Raw genomic sequence first — 18010 nt, 5'->3', positions numbered from 1 at the left:
CTGTTTTATAATCTCACATAACCTCAGCTCGAGTTTACCGCATTTCATCGGATATTTTTATCAGCTAACCGTAAAGAATAAACGCTCAACCTGTCACAGGTTTTCATAAATGTTTGATGCAGATGTCTCCTGTAGCATTTAGCTGCATTAAAGCGTTGCCTGGTTTATGTGGTGCCGTGCAGATACAAAGTCACCCCTGAGAAATAAAGACTGATTAGATTTAATGGTGCCGTTTGCATTACACGGGGTAAAGGAAGGACAAGAGCGCGAGAGGACGGCGGCGGGAGGAAACCAGAGAGACTTTGATCTGCAGGAATATTCCCAAAGTGTTCCGGAGGCAAGTTTCTTCAAAAGTCGCCAAGGTGACCCGTTTCAGTGCTCCTGCGCACAAACAAACTGGCTTTCCCTGGTGCTGGAATGACTGGCGCTGGTCTCGGGGCAGAAGTCTGGACACGTCAGATTAAGCAGGTCACTTACCCGGAGTCCTTTCACACACACCCTCCAGAGGAACACAGAGAGGCAGGAGCGGTGGATATTTATTCAGTAGATAAACAGTTTTTAAAGGGACAGCTCACAAAAATAAAAAATCCTTTTCTCACCCTCGCATGAAACATACTGCTGAAGGGTGAAGGGAAGGATGCTGTCACGCTCCATAAAATATAGCTCCAATTATCACAAATACATACAAATATTTTAAAGATGACCTTTATGCTCTTTCACAAAGTCTTCGGGCTCTACTTGAATGGGTTTTTTTCCTGCTTGAATGTTCAAAAAGCCCATTATTTCCCCAAGATTTTTCCATTGTTGCGGCTCCTCTCTTTCCAGTCTGTCAGTAACGCTCTGTTTAGTTCCTGTCGCTATGAAGCCCCTCCTTCTGAAAAGCACACTGTGCTCTGATTGGTCGACTGGACCAGTGTTTTGTGATTGGTCAAGCGTGTTTTGGAAATGTCCCACCCCTAACCATAACCGCCAGTTTCAACACACTACTAACTTACTCAACCAGGCTCCGCCCCTTTATTCTGCACATAAATTATTTAAAAGCCACGTCCTCTCCGTTTTATTTGTAGTCACAGACATGCACTAAACCGCATGTGTTCGGGCTCTTAGTGAAACAGTGTGCATATTTGGACAAATGTAGATTTAGCTGCCGAGTGATAGACAGCGCGGATCGTCACGGCACCCCATCACCGTCGCTCTGTGCTTCAGATGTGCGGTCGAGACTATGAAGCCTCAAACCCCTTCGCTTTTACCACAATATAGAATTACACATCTCTGTCACAGCGCATATTCGCGGGTGGTTCACGTTCTCTTATCACGTCGGCGCGTTGTTCAATTTGCCAAACAGCGTGCACATTTGGACAAATATAGTTTTATCACGTTTGCAAAATATTTCGTCATGCAGAATAACATTTATTTTCATTTCTCACTGAATTATGCTGCTTTTGAAGAGCTGAATGATTTGTGATCTCTGCTGTACTCATCGCTCATTTAATCTCACTGTGGTAAACTATGCCAACGTGAACCAAGAACATGTCTCAGAACCGCTGTAACTGCTGCTGTTAGTATCGCTAATCTTAATGCCAGTGTTGCCAACTATTTTACAAGGAAAGTAGCTAAAGCCTGCCCAAAAAAATTGCTAAATGTCGCTAGATGACGTCATGCGTTAATTAGCATATTAGTGACGTCATCACGCCGTCCTTGCGTTCAGTCTGCCTGATGTTTTTTCTCTCCTAATCTGTGCTCATTTACTATATTTTACAATAATATAATACAGCCGACTGTCCAATAAATGTTTTCATTTCCTATACCTTTTTGTCATACAATATATGATGTAGTGAATTACAAAAAAAATTATATGTGTAAAATCTGAATTGAGAAACTGGATGAACTAAAGCTCTGTGATAGTGAGTAATATAAGTGATAAGCACAAGAGATGAAACTCATCATAACTAATTTATTTAAATATAAAACAAAAGAAGCAGATAACATTAAGTGAGAAATCGATGGCAACCCTGTGTGCTCACGTGTAGCTTGCTCATTCACGTCTGTCAGCTGCTGTGTGTGTGCGCGTGCAGCTCCCCTCAGCCATTAAGCTTGTTTGAGATGAGCAAAATCTGCGCAGAACCGATCACCGGTGATCAGCGCGAAAGATGCATGCCGGTTAGAAATGTGTCCGAGGCCGAGGGCGGTCTGCCTTGCTCTGATGTCATGCTGACGTATGTCAAAAATCTCTTGTGATGGCGAGGCGGATGTGTCGGATTCTGCAGTCGAGCGCAGCTGCTCTCCACCGACTGCGCTGAGCAAAAGCACGATGGGAAACGACTTGCTGGCGACACAGCTAATGCTTATTGGTTTAAACAACTGTGATGTAAGGTTGTTTTTTTAAATAATTGATTTTAAAATATCAAGTTTTTATGTGTATAAATTATATGTGCATATTCCCAAACTCTCGGACAGTGCGATCTCTCTGTGGGTTATGTGATTGTTGTCATATTAATAAAATATATAAAAACATGTATGTAATTAAAGTAAAAATGCTTGATAAACAGGCCTTTCGAAAGGAAATAAATAACAAAAACTTTGGGTGTCTTGTTCATAATATTTATTTTCATATAAAAGCAACAGAACTGACATTACATCCAGTTTATCAGCAACAAAGCTCACGAGTGTGAATCCCGCGATATCCGCAACTGATCACGCAGGTGTCTGATCCACTACGAGAGAAGAGAACTGTCCGACTTGTCTGCACTTTTTTCACTCCTCCTCTCACTGCAGCCGCCTAGTCTCTCCTTTATTTCAGGCGAGGCAAGACGCATCTCAAACAAGCCTATTTACTGAACAGGGCAGACGCAGAGAGAGGTGTGTGTGTGACGGCAGAGGGGAAAAAAGACCTCGCGCTCGCAGGACAGTACTGGCGACATTTGTAAACTAAAGTAGCTGAAGTTTGTCCAAAAAGTCGCTAGATTTGTCGCTAGTCGCTTTTTTGAAAATAAGTCGCTAGAGGGGTCTGAAAAGCCGCTAAATATGCTTAATGCACCTATATGACACTCCCCTATTTAAGCAAACCATTCCCTCTTTCCACACAATACCATCCCACCTTTTCACAGTCGACCACTCCCCTTTTAAGAAGCCTTTTCAAATCGAAGGTGTGAAAAAACACAGCTGCAGCAGGGGGGTTCATGACCCTTTAATGCAAGTACTCCGTTACTGTTATAAAGATCTTATTGAGTTGCATTACAAGCATCAGAAATATGTTAAGTTTTGGACACTTTGGTGGGTTTAAAACGTAACAAACGACTACGACAGGCTTGGCCATTGAGGCCGTCACAGATCACGTGGACAGCTTTAAACTGATTCTTTTTTGGAACTCGACAGATTCTGTCTACGTTCACTTTTAATTGACAGGAAATTCCGTTTTTGAACATTCTATTTGTGTTCCACAGTAGAAGTAAAGTATAAAAAGACATGAGCGTGAGTTAACGATGACACCGAGCTCATTTCATTCTCTCACATGCTTCAGCATCACACCGTTATTAGAGGAATGACAGCCTTATGATTAGCCTACATGAACTTGAACTGAGTTTAGAAACACACAAACCGCAAATTAACCCGAAGCAGAACGTGTTGGAGAGAAACAGCGGCTTTGTTTTAATAGTTTGTCAAAAAACAAGTTACAGCGGGTCTGCTAATTATGACCAGCTGAACACGGCTTTGACGTTCCAAACCACAAACCAACTGACAACTAGCTCATTAAAACTCTCCCTAACAATTACACAACAACAACAGCGGCCCACCGGCTGTTTTACGGCCCTACTAAGAGCGAGAGCACATGTGATCGGAGCGTGCTTGAAATGTTTAATTAGGTAAAGCATGAAATATTTAAGAAAAAAAACCTCCCGGGCCATTCCCAGGCTCATGTAAGAGCACTTGCAGCTTTTTTTCCTTGCGGCTGGAATGGGTTTTGACAAGAATCCTCAGATAATCTATTCCCTTAACAGATCCTCGGCTGTAATAATTAGGGCACAAAGAAGAGAGGAAATTTTCACATGTCCTCATTACACTTAAATATCTGTCTTGTCCTAGAGCCTCACACTTTGTCTTTGAGCATTAGGAGCATAGAGAAGTGGACTGTAGTTCACACAGTGAATGAGTTTTACAGTAGAAAATGCTGCGCAGTGAGAAAGCGAAAAGCGAATTTCTATTTAAAAGAGAATGTTAATTAGAGACGACTGCATACGTCAATACATTTAGAGACCATTAGGCTCACCAAGGCTGCGTTTATTTAAAGGGGTACTTCAGCGCTGGGAAGATGAATCTGTATTTAAACTGGGTCATTAATGTAGTAGAAATGTGAAGTTATATTTTAATTTGGTGCTTTCTAGACTAACGCACAGAGTAACGTCATAACATCATTTTAAACACACTTAAATGTATCTAATATGATAAACAGAGCTACATTACCTCATAATCATAACCGGAAGAGCAGATCAGTGCAGGCGCCCGGCGACTGTGTCCCGTCCCGTCATAATAAAAGTCCCGGTGTTCACGAGGCGGGTATTTGTTTAACAATCACTCCAGCGGCCGTGCTCAGCTCCACAACACTCGGCCCTGCTCTGCTTTACACTAACGTTAATAACTGCATCCATGAACATGATTTCTGCCCATGTCCTATTTTCCACCGGCTGTGAGGTGAAGACCACATGTCCCAAGATGCTGCGCTCACACTTTGCGTCATCAAACTACACATTTGTTTAGAATAGGCGCCCTCCAGTGGACGGAAAGTTCTCTGTAGTATTTTTGCAGTAAAATATCCAAAAAGCACTAGGCCAGTGTTATATATTTTGTTCAGTTGAGTACTTACAATATCCCAAATGTTTCCAACTATTTGTAAATTGTGAGAAAATTGCTATTTTAACTAAAGACCGGGAAGTTTCAGCATAGCGTTTGAGCGAGTCACCTGTCAATCGCGTCATATCTGCGCTACCCTCGGTTTTATTCTGCAGAAGCGCTTTTCTCTTAGCAGTGTGAACATGTCACAGCAGCGCCGAGCGAACGCACAGAGTAACGTCATAACATCATTTTAAACACACTTAAATTTATCTAATATGATAAACGGAGCTGCTGGCTTTATCTCATACTCATGACCGGAAAAAGCGGAAGTGCGCGCCCCGGCGACTGTGCCCCGTCCCGTCATAATAAAAGTCCCGGTACTCGCGACGCAAGCCGTGTGTTTGTATAACAATCATGTTTGTATAACAGTAACATTAATAACTGCATCCATGAACATGATTTCTGCCTGTGTCCTATTTTCCACCAGCTGTGAGCTGAAGACCACATCTCCCAAGATGCTGCGCTCAAACTTCGCGTCATCAAACTACGCCTTTGTTTAGAATAGGCGCACTCCGGTGGACGGAAAGTTGCATAGTGCACCTTTAAGAAAGAGATGATTTACAGCACTCACCTGACCAGTGTCCGGTCGTGGCTCCGGATCGATCCGTACAGGTGTCGCTGACAGCTCGGAAGACTGTCTCCCATCCTTTGGGAGCGTAGCGCCAGTTGTGGGACTCGAGGATCAGAACTCTCTGCGTGCCGTAAGCGATCATGAAGCAGTAAACCACGTGATGGAGCTGACAGCCGTATCCACAGCCCTTGTTGATGTTACAGACCAGCTTACGAGCTTTACTGCAGTCCTGCGGGTTCTGATTGGGACGAAGAACAGAAATGGCATACGCACTTCAAATTAGGACTGCATTTTACATGAAAGGACTTTCTACCAATTTACTGATCTTTCAGTGAACAGGTCTTAAAAGAACCATTTTGTGAAGAACGGTTTAAAAATCTTTATATTTTTTTCTAATATAAAGAAGCTTTTGTGGAATGGAAAGTTTCATGGGTGATGGTTCAGCTTTGATCACAGGGATAAATTACATTTTAAAATATACTCAAATAGAGAACAGTTCATTTAAGTTGTAATAATATTTCACAATGTTATAATCAAACAAATCTAATATTGGTGAGTAGAAGAGAATTCTTTCAAAAACATGGAAAAATAATCTCACAGACCCCAAGCTTTTGAATGGTATAGTGAAAAACTGGATAAAAAAGTTAGTCAAGACAAACTTTAAGTTGGCTTGAGAAAGCCGGACCAGGAAGTTTGAAAAAGTTTATTCGCTTAAAGTTTTAAAGTTTGAAGATTTTCAGTTTGAAGTAGTTTGAAGTTTGACGGTTTTGAAGTCAACACGGTCTATCAGAAGACAGATAGACAGATAGATAGACGGAAGGAAGGACGGACGGACGGACGGACAGGTAGGTAGATAGATAGATAGATAGATAGATAGATAGATAGATAGATAGATAGATAGATAGATAGATAGATAGATAGATAGATAGATAGATAGATAGATAGATAGATAGATAGATAGATAGATAGATAGATAGATAGATAGATAGATAGATAGATAGATAGATAGATAGATAGATAGATAGATAGATAGATAGTTCCTATGCGTTTGCTAAGGTACTTGCCGTGGTTCCTAGGAAGTTGCTATGCAGTTGCAAAGGTATTGTGGGTGGTTTCTATGTGATTGCTAAGGTTTCTTGATGAGGTGGCTAGAGTGTTGCTATGCGGTTGCTAGGGTACTCTAGTGGCTGCTAAGGACTTGCTACGTGGTTGCAAGGGTACTCAGCTGGTTGCTAGTGTACTCAGGTGGTTGCTCGGATACTTGGAGTGGTTGCTAGGGTATTGCTATGTGGTTGCTAAGGTGCTCAGGGTTGGGGCTAAGGTTAAAAAAAAATAAGAATGACTAAATTAATGAAAAAATAAGAAAATAAAATTACAAAGATGCTGAAGCTTCTTACCACACTTGAAGGAGATTCCATATTATTTATAATTGTGTAATACTAAACTGCAGTTAAAGTATTGTGCAGGAAATATGGTTATCCTGATACACATTTGAAAAAGATGAAGTGATTCTGAGTGTCCAGCAGGGGAATATCTGAGAGCTCTTGTTATTTCCCCTCAGAAAAGCTTTTTCGGTTTTATTGTGCCATTAGAGGAAATGAGTTACAATAATCTAATTGTCTGGCAGCCCTTTTGCCGTTTTTTTTTTTTTTTTTTTGAGTGAAGGCTTATATAGATTTTACTCTTAATTCAAATTCAATACTGTTGGCACAGAGTTTGCAATGGCAGCAGATGAAGCGCTCTCATTTCCAAAAGCCCTCAAATTGCTGCCCTAGCAGAAAACCCATGCACTGCGATATACACTGATGCTATGGAAATCACTGATCATAGTATTTGGTATAGCATGGTACTGAATGATAACCAGATCATCCTTGCTGAGAAAAACAGACAGCAGGCTGGTTTGTGCTGGTCTAGAAGCATTGCTAATTAGCAGCTCTATTATTATCATGTTAAATAAAGTGGGATATCTGAAGATTCCTTGTAGACAGATTTAACTTGTGCTTCTTTGCAGAAAGCAAATAATGCATGACCGTGGCATCAGAGTCGAGATTTAAAAGATCCTGCAAGTCTTTAAGATGATGAAATTTGTAAATAAATCAATAAAAGACTGACTTCACTCGATCTTACACTTTGGTTTTAATTAGCAGCGGTTTGTAAAGAAAATCAAAATCTCGAACGACATTAATATTTCCTTTACCAGCCTTTTAGAGCGATCAGACTGAAGTCACAGATTTCAATATAAAGTGGGAAAAACAGAAAAAAACCCAGAGAGAGGGCCAGAGATTCAGAGAGTATCATCAGAAAATTATATTTCATTAGTGTTGTACTGTACCTGCAGAAAGGAGATCCTGTTCTGCACCAGGCTGGAAAGATCTCTGGCCTCCTTCTCTCTCCAATCACCTGCTCCGTCCGCCTGACTGAGGTGGTGCAGGTCTGTCATGATCGTTCTGACAGCACAGAAACACACAAGGAGAAACGTGTTAAAAATCACCTTCTGACGGTTCAATGATTACCAGTGCTGGGTAGTAACTGGTCATATGTAATCTGAATTAATCAGATTCCAAAAATAACTTGTAATTAGAATATATTACATTTTAAAATACTTGGACTAACAGTTACTTTTTTATTGATAACATTATTAAATATTATTGACAAAATGTCAGTGAATTAGGGTTGCACGATATATATCGTTTTGGCATCGATATTGTGATATGCAAATCCACGACAGTCACGTCACAGGATGTGTGATGTCAAATATAGGGATTGTATGATCTGTACAGACCAGGCACCACGCTTCGAAACGCACATGATTTTCAGATTCATTGCAAGTCATAGAGTGAAAGTTTATCACTTGCACGTTTTAGGTCCTGTCAGTTTCAAGCGACTTTAGACTATTTGATCGCAAGAAGACACAAAAGAAAACACACACGTCAAAATGCCCGTCAGTATCCACTTAAACATATGTGCTTATGGCTTGCATGAACGTTAATAATTGAGAAAGAAAATGGATGCACTTCATTATATTGGATCCGTGCATTCGGTCGTAAAGTGACAATAGCCTAATAAACCTGCTACTGTCGGTGTCATTAATGTTAATCAAACAAAAAAAACTAAAAAAACTTTTTTAAGCATTAACAAAGATGAATTATATTTAATTTATACAGTGAAGACCTAATTTACAATTTCTCATTCTATTTCTGTTCCCGAATGCTGTAAGTCTCACCTGAAAAACATAAAGCACTGTTTATTTAATTTCATCTTTGCTCTATTGTATTTATTTATGCTTGTAATTTGTATGCTTGTATGCTTTGCTTATTATTTTCTATGAAGTTTCACTCCCCCACAAAATCATCCAAATCATTCTTGAATTATATTTTTTTTCCAAATGAAGCTATTCAAGTCATCTAGTGAAATTGTTTTCATATTGCAATATATATATATATATATATATATATATATATATATATATATATATATATATATATATATACATACATACATACATACATACATACATACATAATAAATATATATATACATCTTCATATATATATATATATATATATATATATATATATATATATATATATATATATATATTTTAAACTATTTATTTTTTATTTTTCAATATTGTGCGCCCTACAGTGAATTATTCCTAATTAATTGATTCTCCCTGTCTTTGGAAGGATTTTGTCTTTCAAACACAATAAAATGTACAAATGCCATTTTGTATTTATGTCATTCCAAAACTGTTTTGTCTGCCCAACCTCTTTGACGTAATAGAGAATGTTTTTTTTCTCTTTGTATTTTTATAGTACACGATTATCCAAATTCAAATCGATGGGATCCCCCCCCCCCCTCAAAGTAATAAAAAATGAGTCAGATTATATTACTTGTGAATGTGTAACATGATGGATTGTTACACTGCAATGATCCTCTTCCTCAGTATTTTGTCTTGTTTTTTTAGTACAAGTGTTCTTAAATCAAGATACATTCAATTGAGAAGCAAAATGACTTAAATATTGAGTATTAAAGGGTTAGTTCACCCAAAAATGAAATTGATGTCATTAACTCCTCACCCTAATGTCGTTCCTCACCCGTAAGACCTCCATTCATCTTCAGACACAGTTTAAGATATTTTATATTTAGTCCGAGAGCGTATGCAAGTGTATGCACACTATACTGTCCATGTCCAGAAAGGGAATAAAAACATCATCACAGTAGTCCATATGAGACATCAGTGGGTTAATTAGAGTCTCTTGAAGCATCCAAAATACATTTGGGTCCAAAAATAACAAAAACTACGACTTTATTCAGCATTGTCTTCTCTTCCGCATTCGTTTTCAATCCTCAAATAAAGATTCAAATGGTTATGAATCAGCGTATTGATTCATGATTCATGATATGCTGATTCATAATCTTTTATTGAACACAAACATGGAAGAGAAGACAATTCTGAATAAACTGCTCTAATAGAGCTGCAATTATCAGCCTGTTTAATGAATTCACTGCCAGAGAGAGGATAAGCCTTGTCCTTTTCGTTTACCCTTAGTCTTGATATATTTTGTGGCATTTTAATGTGAACCGAGAAAAAGAACAGCGTGAACATTCAGCAAAACATCTCCTTTTGTGTCATACATAAGAAATAATGTAATGTGAATTGTAATGAGTAAATGATGATCGTTTTAATTCTTGGATGATTCATTCTTTTAAATCAAAGAATACCTCAAAAAGAAGGAGTTTTAGACACTAATAACGCATGAATTCTGATCAACCAGTCATTCGCTAATTCAAACAGATGAACATATGCTGGGTTTATGAGGAGTTTAATTATTACTTCATCAATGAGAGACTCCTCAGGGAGCCGTTCGCTCCAGCACAGCCCAGTGTTAAATGTGTATCGAGCAGTTCTCTTTGTCAAAACAGAAAAACAGGTGTGAATGTGCTGATTGAACGTCTGAGAGACGCCGAGATAATGAGATATTGACAGCGTCTCTCTCTGTAATTAGTCTAGCGGGTGATAACTCAGAATTAAGTGCTGCTATATTTCTATTACACCACTATTAGTGTCTGGAGCCGTTTCATAATGCTGAAACTAGAGACGCACATCAATTCTTCATCATGCACCGCTCCAAAAAATGATTCAGAAAGTTACGAAACTTGTTGAGAGCAGGCTCGCCTCATATTCAGAAGAAGAAAACAATAAATAAATCAAAAACCTCTTTTAGGAAGTTTTTTGTTGCATTTTGACAATTAATCATAGACAGTATAGTTTTTTCTGCTTAATATATCATTAAACATTTTTTAGAAACTGTGAAACACTACCATTTAAAAGTCTGAGGTAAAAAAAAGATTTTAAAAAATAAATTTTATATTGGATTCATCCAATTGATCACAAGTGACAGTGACTACGTTTACATGGACAACAATACTCCGATATTAATCTGATTAAGACAATACTCTGATTAAGAGGCTACCATGTAGACAGCGATTTCTAATTACCTTAATCTGATTAAAGTCATAATCTAACTAAACATAAATCGGATTAAGACATGTGGAGTATGCCTATTTTAGTCGCATTATCAGAGACATGTACACACCTTAATCTAACTATTAATGTCATGTCGGAGATTTCACCGCATTTTGTGACAGGACACATACCGTTACGCACAACAGGGGAGTGCAGAGGGGAGTCTTTGTGGGTTGGAGCCTCTGCCCTTTTTGAAAATTAATCAAAAGTGCCCCTTTAACAATCATCGATAATATTTTGGCCAATAAAACATAATTGGAATTATACTTAATATAACAACGTGTACAAAACAGTAACAAATAGTGGAAAAGTCGCGTTTATCTTTTACGGATCTGTCAGTCTGAAAAGTCGTTGCCATAAACGTCGTTGCTATGGGCGGTGTGTGTTTTACTTGACTGTTCATTGTGAACACTGCGTCCTCTCTCTCTATTTTTATTTTTGTTGTAATTATTATGCTCATTGTAAAAGTAAAATACAATAAGTTTGTATCTGTAATCGCAAACCAGATGGGTCATTCAGTGAACGCCTGTGGCTCGACGGCAGGAAAAACAATCCAAAGAGACATGATTTTTAAACCTTTTTCATAATTAATCAAAGCTATTATTCTAAATGTAGGCTGTCAATAAGGAGGAAAGAGGGGCAGTGTCTCTTAAAAAAAAAAAAAAAAAGGGGAATACATATTACAAAAACAAATCAACGTAAATGTAGATATAAAACATTATAAAAACGCATGTTTTGTTATACTTCTTAATGTAAAGTAACACTGTCCAACAGCGACACCCGCAGGTGAAGTTAGCGGGTTTACTGAGCCCATAAAATGAACACACCTGCCAAAGTCACGCTATGATTGGATGTTGGAGAACATAGCGTGGCATGGGGACGTAATGACGTGCCATAATCGATCTATGTTCTAGCACATGTAAAACGGGAACATGAACGGAGTACTCTAAAAGCAACTCATGTAAACACCTTAATCAGAATATTGTCTTATTTAGAATAAGGTCAATAATTAGATTACTGCTGTCCATGTAAACGTAGTCACTGAAGACATTCAGATTTCTATTTCAAATAAATGCTGTTCATTTGAACTTTCTATTCATTAAAGAAGCAGTGCCTGAAGTAGCAAAGTTTTCATCATTGATGATAATTATAACATAATTAATAAGTGAGCACCAATAATAATTGATAATTAAGCAGCATATCAGCAAATGAGAATGATTAGTGAAGGATCATGTGACACTGAAGACTGATGATAAATTCAGCTTTGATCACAGGAATAAATTACACTTGACCATATATTCACATATAAAACAGCTATATAAAATGGTAATAATATTTCACAATATTACTATTTTTACTGTATTTTTGAGAATTGAGAATTCTTTCAAAAACTTTCAGAAATCATACCGATTCCAATTTTTTTTGTAATTATTGTTTTTCATAATGCTGATTGTTAGCCAGGATGCCAGCTGAACTCAGCCCCGCCCACAACATTTGAGCTCGGGAAGTTCGGTCTGGACTTGATCCGTTGGGAAGCAACTTTGCTCGGACCAGAGCTGTTCGGACCAATCAAACTATCAGGGCGGGATGTATAAAGTGATGGACAGATGATCAGTACATTCTCAGAAAAAAAGGTACAAAAGCTGTCACTGGGGTGGTACTGTTTCAAAAGGTAGACTTTTGTACATAAAGGGTCCATATCGGTACCTTAAAGGTACATAAAGTAGTACCTAAAATGAACAAAAGTGTACCTTTTGAAAAGGTTTCAGCCCAGTGACAGCTTTTGTACCTTTTTTTTCTGAGAGTGTAACGTAATCATCCACGTCACCAAAGAGCGTTTGGGTTGAATTTGTTCTAATCCTAAACAGAGAGCTTGTTCATATATGCATTCACCTTCACTATTTCTATAAAAAATGATGATCATGCAGCGTAATATACACTACCTACTGCTATATATATGTTAATATGAATCAAACAACTGAAAATCACACACATCACTTGACTGAATAACTTTAGTAGCTTTAATTAATGCTGTTAAATTGTCTTGTGAGGACATAAACATGGGAGAGGGTGTACACTCACTCAGGGGAGGAGCTAAGCTAATAGGGCCTTCAGTGGTGGGCGGGGCCTGTTACAAAAAGACGTCCCAGCGTATAGCATTCCTACACTAGATTTATGGGCGATTTTTGGAGAGGATGGATTTTTACCATAATACGGTTGTACACTGCAGACACATAAATATGTTCAAAAACAACGCTAAAGTGAATCTTGCACAACAGGTTTCTCTTTAAAGGCAAAGTTGAAATGAATGATTTCAGACAGCCAGAGTCGCCTGAGCAATAAAAGAGCAACGTGAGCAATATCGGCTGACCTCTGTTGATGACCCAGGTCCTGCAGGAGTGCGTCAGTGTTTTTCTGTCTGTCTGTCGGTGCGATGTGACTCAGCTTCTGGATCTCGCTGCGAATAAAATACCACAGCTCTTTCACCCCATTCTCCACCTTCCTCCGCAATTCTTCCTGTTCTCGACCCGGACCAACTGAGAGAGAATGAGGGATTCAAAAGTGCTCTAATTAAGGAAAAAGGTCTGAGAGGATTTGATAAGATAATCACAGCTAAAGGGACTTAGAACAAATAAGTATCTAGTTGAAGACTGCAGTTGACTTAGCAGCTATTACTGCTGACATTTTTGCTTTATATAAAAAGATGGCAAGTATATTTGTAATAGTGTGTGAGTTGTGAAGGAAATTGCAAAAAAGGTTACAATTGCTGTCAATCCTCGCTACTGTTCTCTTTTTGATTCTTTTTCTCATTCGTCTCTCTCTCATTCGTCTCTCTCTCTCTCTCTCTCTCTCTCTCTCTCCTCGGCCTCCATCTATGGCAAGCCGTTTTGACATTTATTCATTCCCATATGAATTTGTGATATCAACAAATGTAATTTTCAGTAATTATAATGCTAATTCTTGATATCAGGAATTATATTTCTAATAGTAACAAAGGCATTTTTTCATATGAACAATGACGTCCTCACTCTTAGAAATACGAATTGTTGATGATATAAACTATAATTCTTGATATATTCATTAGTGGAATATCACCATAGGCTGCCAATCAAATTCATTATCAAGAATTGATTTGTAACTAATTGAAATTCCAATTTCAAATATCAGAAATACAATTCTCACTAGTAAAAACCTTTATTTTTTATATCAATAATTACATGGTTACTAGTGCAAATGTCTATTCTTGATATCAATCACTTCATGTCCACAGGTTTATAAATCAAGCACTAGGCCTGCAGACGCTTCTACACACATTAGTGAGAGAATGGGTCGCATTTCCTCACTACTAAATATTCCACGCTCAACTCTTAGTGGGATTATAACAAAGTGGAAGCGATTGGGAACAACAGCAACTCAGGCCATGTAAAATTATAGAGCGGGGTCAGCGCATGCTGAGGGTCACAGTGCACAGAAGTCGCCAACTTTCTGCAGAGTCAATAGCTCCAGACCTCCAAACATCTGTGACCTTCAGATGAGCTCAAGAACAGCGTAGAGAGCTTCATGGAATGGGTTTCCATGGCCGAGCAGCTCATCCAAGCCTTCACAATGCAAAGCGTGCGATGCAGTGGAGTAAAGCAGCCGCCACTGGACTCTAGAGCAGTGCGACGTGTTCTCTGAGCGACCAATCACACTTCTCTGTCTGGCAATCCCATGGACAAGTTTGAATTTGGTGGTTGCCAGGAGAACAGGACTTGCCTGATTGCATTGTGCCAAGTGTAAAGTTTGGTGGATGGGGGGATTATGGTGTGGGGATGTTTATCAGGGGTTGAGCTTGGCCCTTTAGTTCTAGTGAAAGGAACTCTTAATGATTTAGCATACCAAGACATTTTGGACAGTTTCATGCTTCCAACATTGTGTTCCAACATGACTGCGCTCCAGTGCACAAAGCGTCGGTCCATAAAGACATGGATGAGGGAGTTTGGTGTTGAGGAACTTGACTGGCCAGCACAGAGTCCTGAGCTCAACCCGATAGAACAGCTTTGGGATGAATTAGAGCGGAGACTGAGAGCCAGGCCTTCTCGTCCAACATCAGTGCCTGACCTCACAAATGAGCTTCTAGAAGAATGGTCAAAAATCCCCATAAACACACTCCTAAACCTTGAGGAAAGCCTTCCTAGAGGAGTTGAAGCTGTTAGAGCTGCAAAGGGTGGGCCGACTCCATATTAAACCCTACGGATTAAGCATGGGACGCCATTAAAGTTCATGTGCATGTGAATGATATTCTGTGAATGATTAAAAGTCAAAACAGCTTGCCATACTCTTTGGCTCTTATGTAATAAGTTCAGAGCTTTTTGAGAAATACTCTTGGGTCTAATCTCTGTGGAACAAGTGACTCTGAATGGAAGATCTATCCCAAACCCTAGTGAGCTGCCCGGCTGTATACTACCTACATATGTAGCATCCTAATGGAAATGAAACCTCATGAATACATGCTCAATAGTGCTCCTCACAGAGAGCATGCTGGCAAACTAAGAACATGACACTCATAAAACATAAAACATAAAAAATACCAATCTCAAATATCAGTATTTACAGCATTTATTGTTAGTACCCCTCCACAAAAAAAGAAGGAAAAAAAAGAAACAAAAAAGAATGCACATTTTTTCTCTGAAATAGCTTTACCCTGACTAAAGTAATTGCCATCCCCTATTGTTTATTCGAAATCAGACTTTGCTTTCGATTTTTTATTCAACATAATATTGTAAATAATAAAACAAATGTAAATGACATGGACAAAAATGATGGGACCCCTGAACTAAAATTTTGTTACACAACCTTTTGAAGGCAATCACTGCAATCAAACGTTTTCTGCTCTCAATGAGACTTCTGCAGCTGGCCCACTCTTTCTGAGTAAACTTCTCCAGCTGTCTCCGGTTTGATGGGTGCTGTCTCCAGAATGTAAGTTTCAGCTCTTTCCATAGATGCTCGATAGGATTCAGATCAGGACTTATAGAAGGCCACTTCAGAAAAGTCCAATGTTTTGTTCTTATCCATTCTTGGCTGATTTTAGCTGTGCGTTTTGGGTCATTATTCTGGTGGAGAACCCATGGCCTACGAATGAGACAGAGCTTTCTGACACTTGGCAGTATGTTTCGCTCCAAAATGCCTTGATAGACTTGAGATTTCATTGTACCCTGCACTGATTCAAAGCACAGCAAAGCAGCCCCAAAACATAGCCCAGCCTCCTCCATGTGTTGTTCTTTTCTTTGAAAGCTTGATTTTAGTTTTCTGATGTGACTTGCCAAAAAGCTCCAGTTTTGACTCATCTGTCTGAAGGACATTCTCACAGAAGGATTGTGGCTTGACAATATAAATTTTAGCAAATTTCAGTCTGGCTTTTTTCAAAAGTGGAGTCCTCCTGGGTCTGTTTTTGCTCTAAAAGCAATGAATCAACAGATGTACCTTCATCTTGGAGTTCAGCTTGTATCTCTTTTGCAGTTATCCGTGGTTCTTTTTCTACCATTTGCACTATCTTTCTGTTCAATCTGGGGTCATTTTCCTCTTGCAGCCGCACTCATGGAGGTTGGCTACAGTTCAATGGACCTTAAACTTCTTCATAATATTTGCAACTGGTGTCACAGGAACATCAAGCTGCTTGAAGATGTCTTGTAGCTTTCATCTTTACCATGCTTGTCTATTATTTTCTTTCTGAGCTCCTCAGACAACTCTCTCCTTTGCTTTCTCTGGTCCATGTTCAGTGCGGTGCACACAATGATACCAAACAGCATTGGAGTGACTACTGTCCTCCATTTAAATAGGCTGAATGACTGATTACAAGATTGGAGACATGTCATACTAATTAAAGAAACAAATTAGTTTGAAATATTACTATAATCCAGTTACTTTAAAGGGGTACAAACACATGTGTCCAGGCCATTTTAGAATATCTTTGTAGAATAAGCAATAATTCATGTCTTTTCACAGATTCTTTACCAAAGGCATGCAAGTATACATGATAAAATAGCTTTTAATTTCATAATTTTTCAAGGAGGAATGAAGCATTATTGCAATGAGCTGTAAGGGTGCCAACGAATTTGAGCACGTCTGTATGTAGGTGGACAGCTCACTAGAGTTTATCCTCTAATCCGTCCTCTCATTATTGCAGAGGTGACCTGAATGAGACACACCACACAGCATCTATCGGTCCTTTTATAGGGGTCAGAATGCCAGAGAGAGAGAGAGAGAGAGAGAGAGAGAGAGAGAGAGAGAGAGAGAGAGAGAGAGAGAGAGAGAGAGAGAGAGAGAGAGAGAGAGAGAGAGAGAGAGAGAGAGAGAGAGAGAGAGAGAGAGAGAGAGAGAGAGAGAGAGAGAGAGAGAGAGAGAGAGAGGATGACTCTTTAAGGATGATTCTTATATATCTGTGACCTCTGGCCCAGGGTGATGATAATGATGTTGGTAGTTATTTTTGGCAGATCCTGCAGCAAGGAAATTTCACTGACCCTGACCCGCTTCCTACCCTTGATTATACACACACACACACACACATAAACATGAGCGTGTGCAAACATTCAAACTCTACCTACACATTGACTCATTCTGTTGTGACTCTGGATGTCAATCTGCAAGTCTAAACCAGAACACAAACAGCACAGTCAGAGCTCCTTTTTTCAATGCTAAAGTGCCCCTATTACACCAGTTTAAAGGTTACTCATTTTGTTTTGGATCTCTTGCTATAGTTTTACATGCACTGTAAACACTCAAAATCATTGTTTTGAGCAGAGCTTTTGAGTTCAGGAAACTGACATTTAAACGTAAAAAAAATTGTCATTGTTTTGAGTTTAATGAACTTGTTTCTTTTCATTTGGACTGTAACTGAAACTGGGCTGGGATTTCTATCTCCCAGAATGCTTTGCCATGACACTTAAAAGTGACAGTAAATGCCAAAATTAAGTGTTATATAATGTTTTTGTGCAAGATTAATGTTAATGTGGGAATTTAGCAGTGTTTAATGTTTTGCT

General features: G+C 38.8%; 1 protein-coding gene across 3 annotated transcripts in view; it reads right to left on the bottom strand.

Moving 5' to 3' along the window:
* Positions 1–18010, bottom strand: part of fut8b (fucosyltransferase 8b (alpha (1,6) fucosyltransferase)) — a 126087-nt gene that overhangs the window by 11779 nt on the left and 96298 nt on the right. For all 3 annotated transcript variants that reach the window (XM_067418221.1, XM_067418222.1, XM_067418223.1), the window contains 3 exons: positions 13363–13528; positions 7794–7908; positions 5462–5699 (listed from right to left, as the gene is read on the bottom strand). In XM_067418221.1, the coding sequence (XP_067274322.1) occupies positions 5462–5699; positions 7794–7908; positions 13363–13528 (519 nt within the window). The remainder of the gene's footprint in view (positions 1–5461; positions 5700–7793; positions 7909–13362; positions 13529–18010) is intronic.

Source organism: Pseudorasbora parva, chromosome 15 (genome assembly GCF_024679245.1).
Source record: "Pseudorasbora parva isolate DD20220531a chromosome 15, ASM2467924v1, whole genome shotgun sequence".
Lineage (NCBI taxonomy): Eukaryota > Metazoa > Chordata > Actinopteri > Cypriniformes > Gobionidae > Pseudorasbora > Pseudorasbora parva.
The sequence above is the reverse complement of the archived record's forward strand: the minus strand, read 5'-3'. Positions and strand labels throughout refer to the sequence as shown.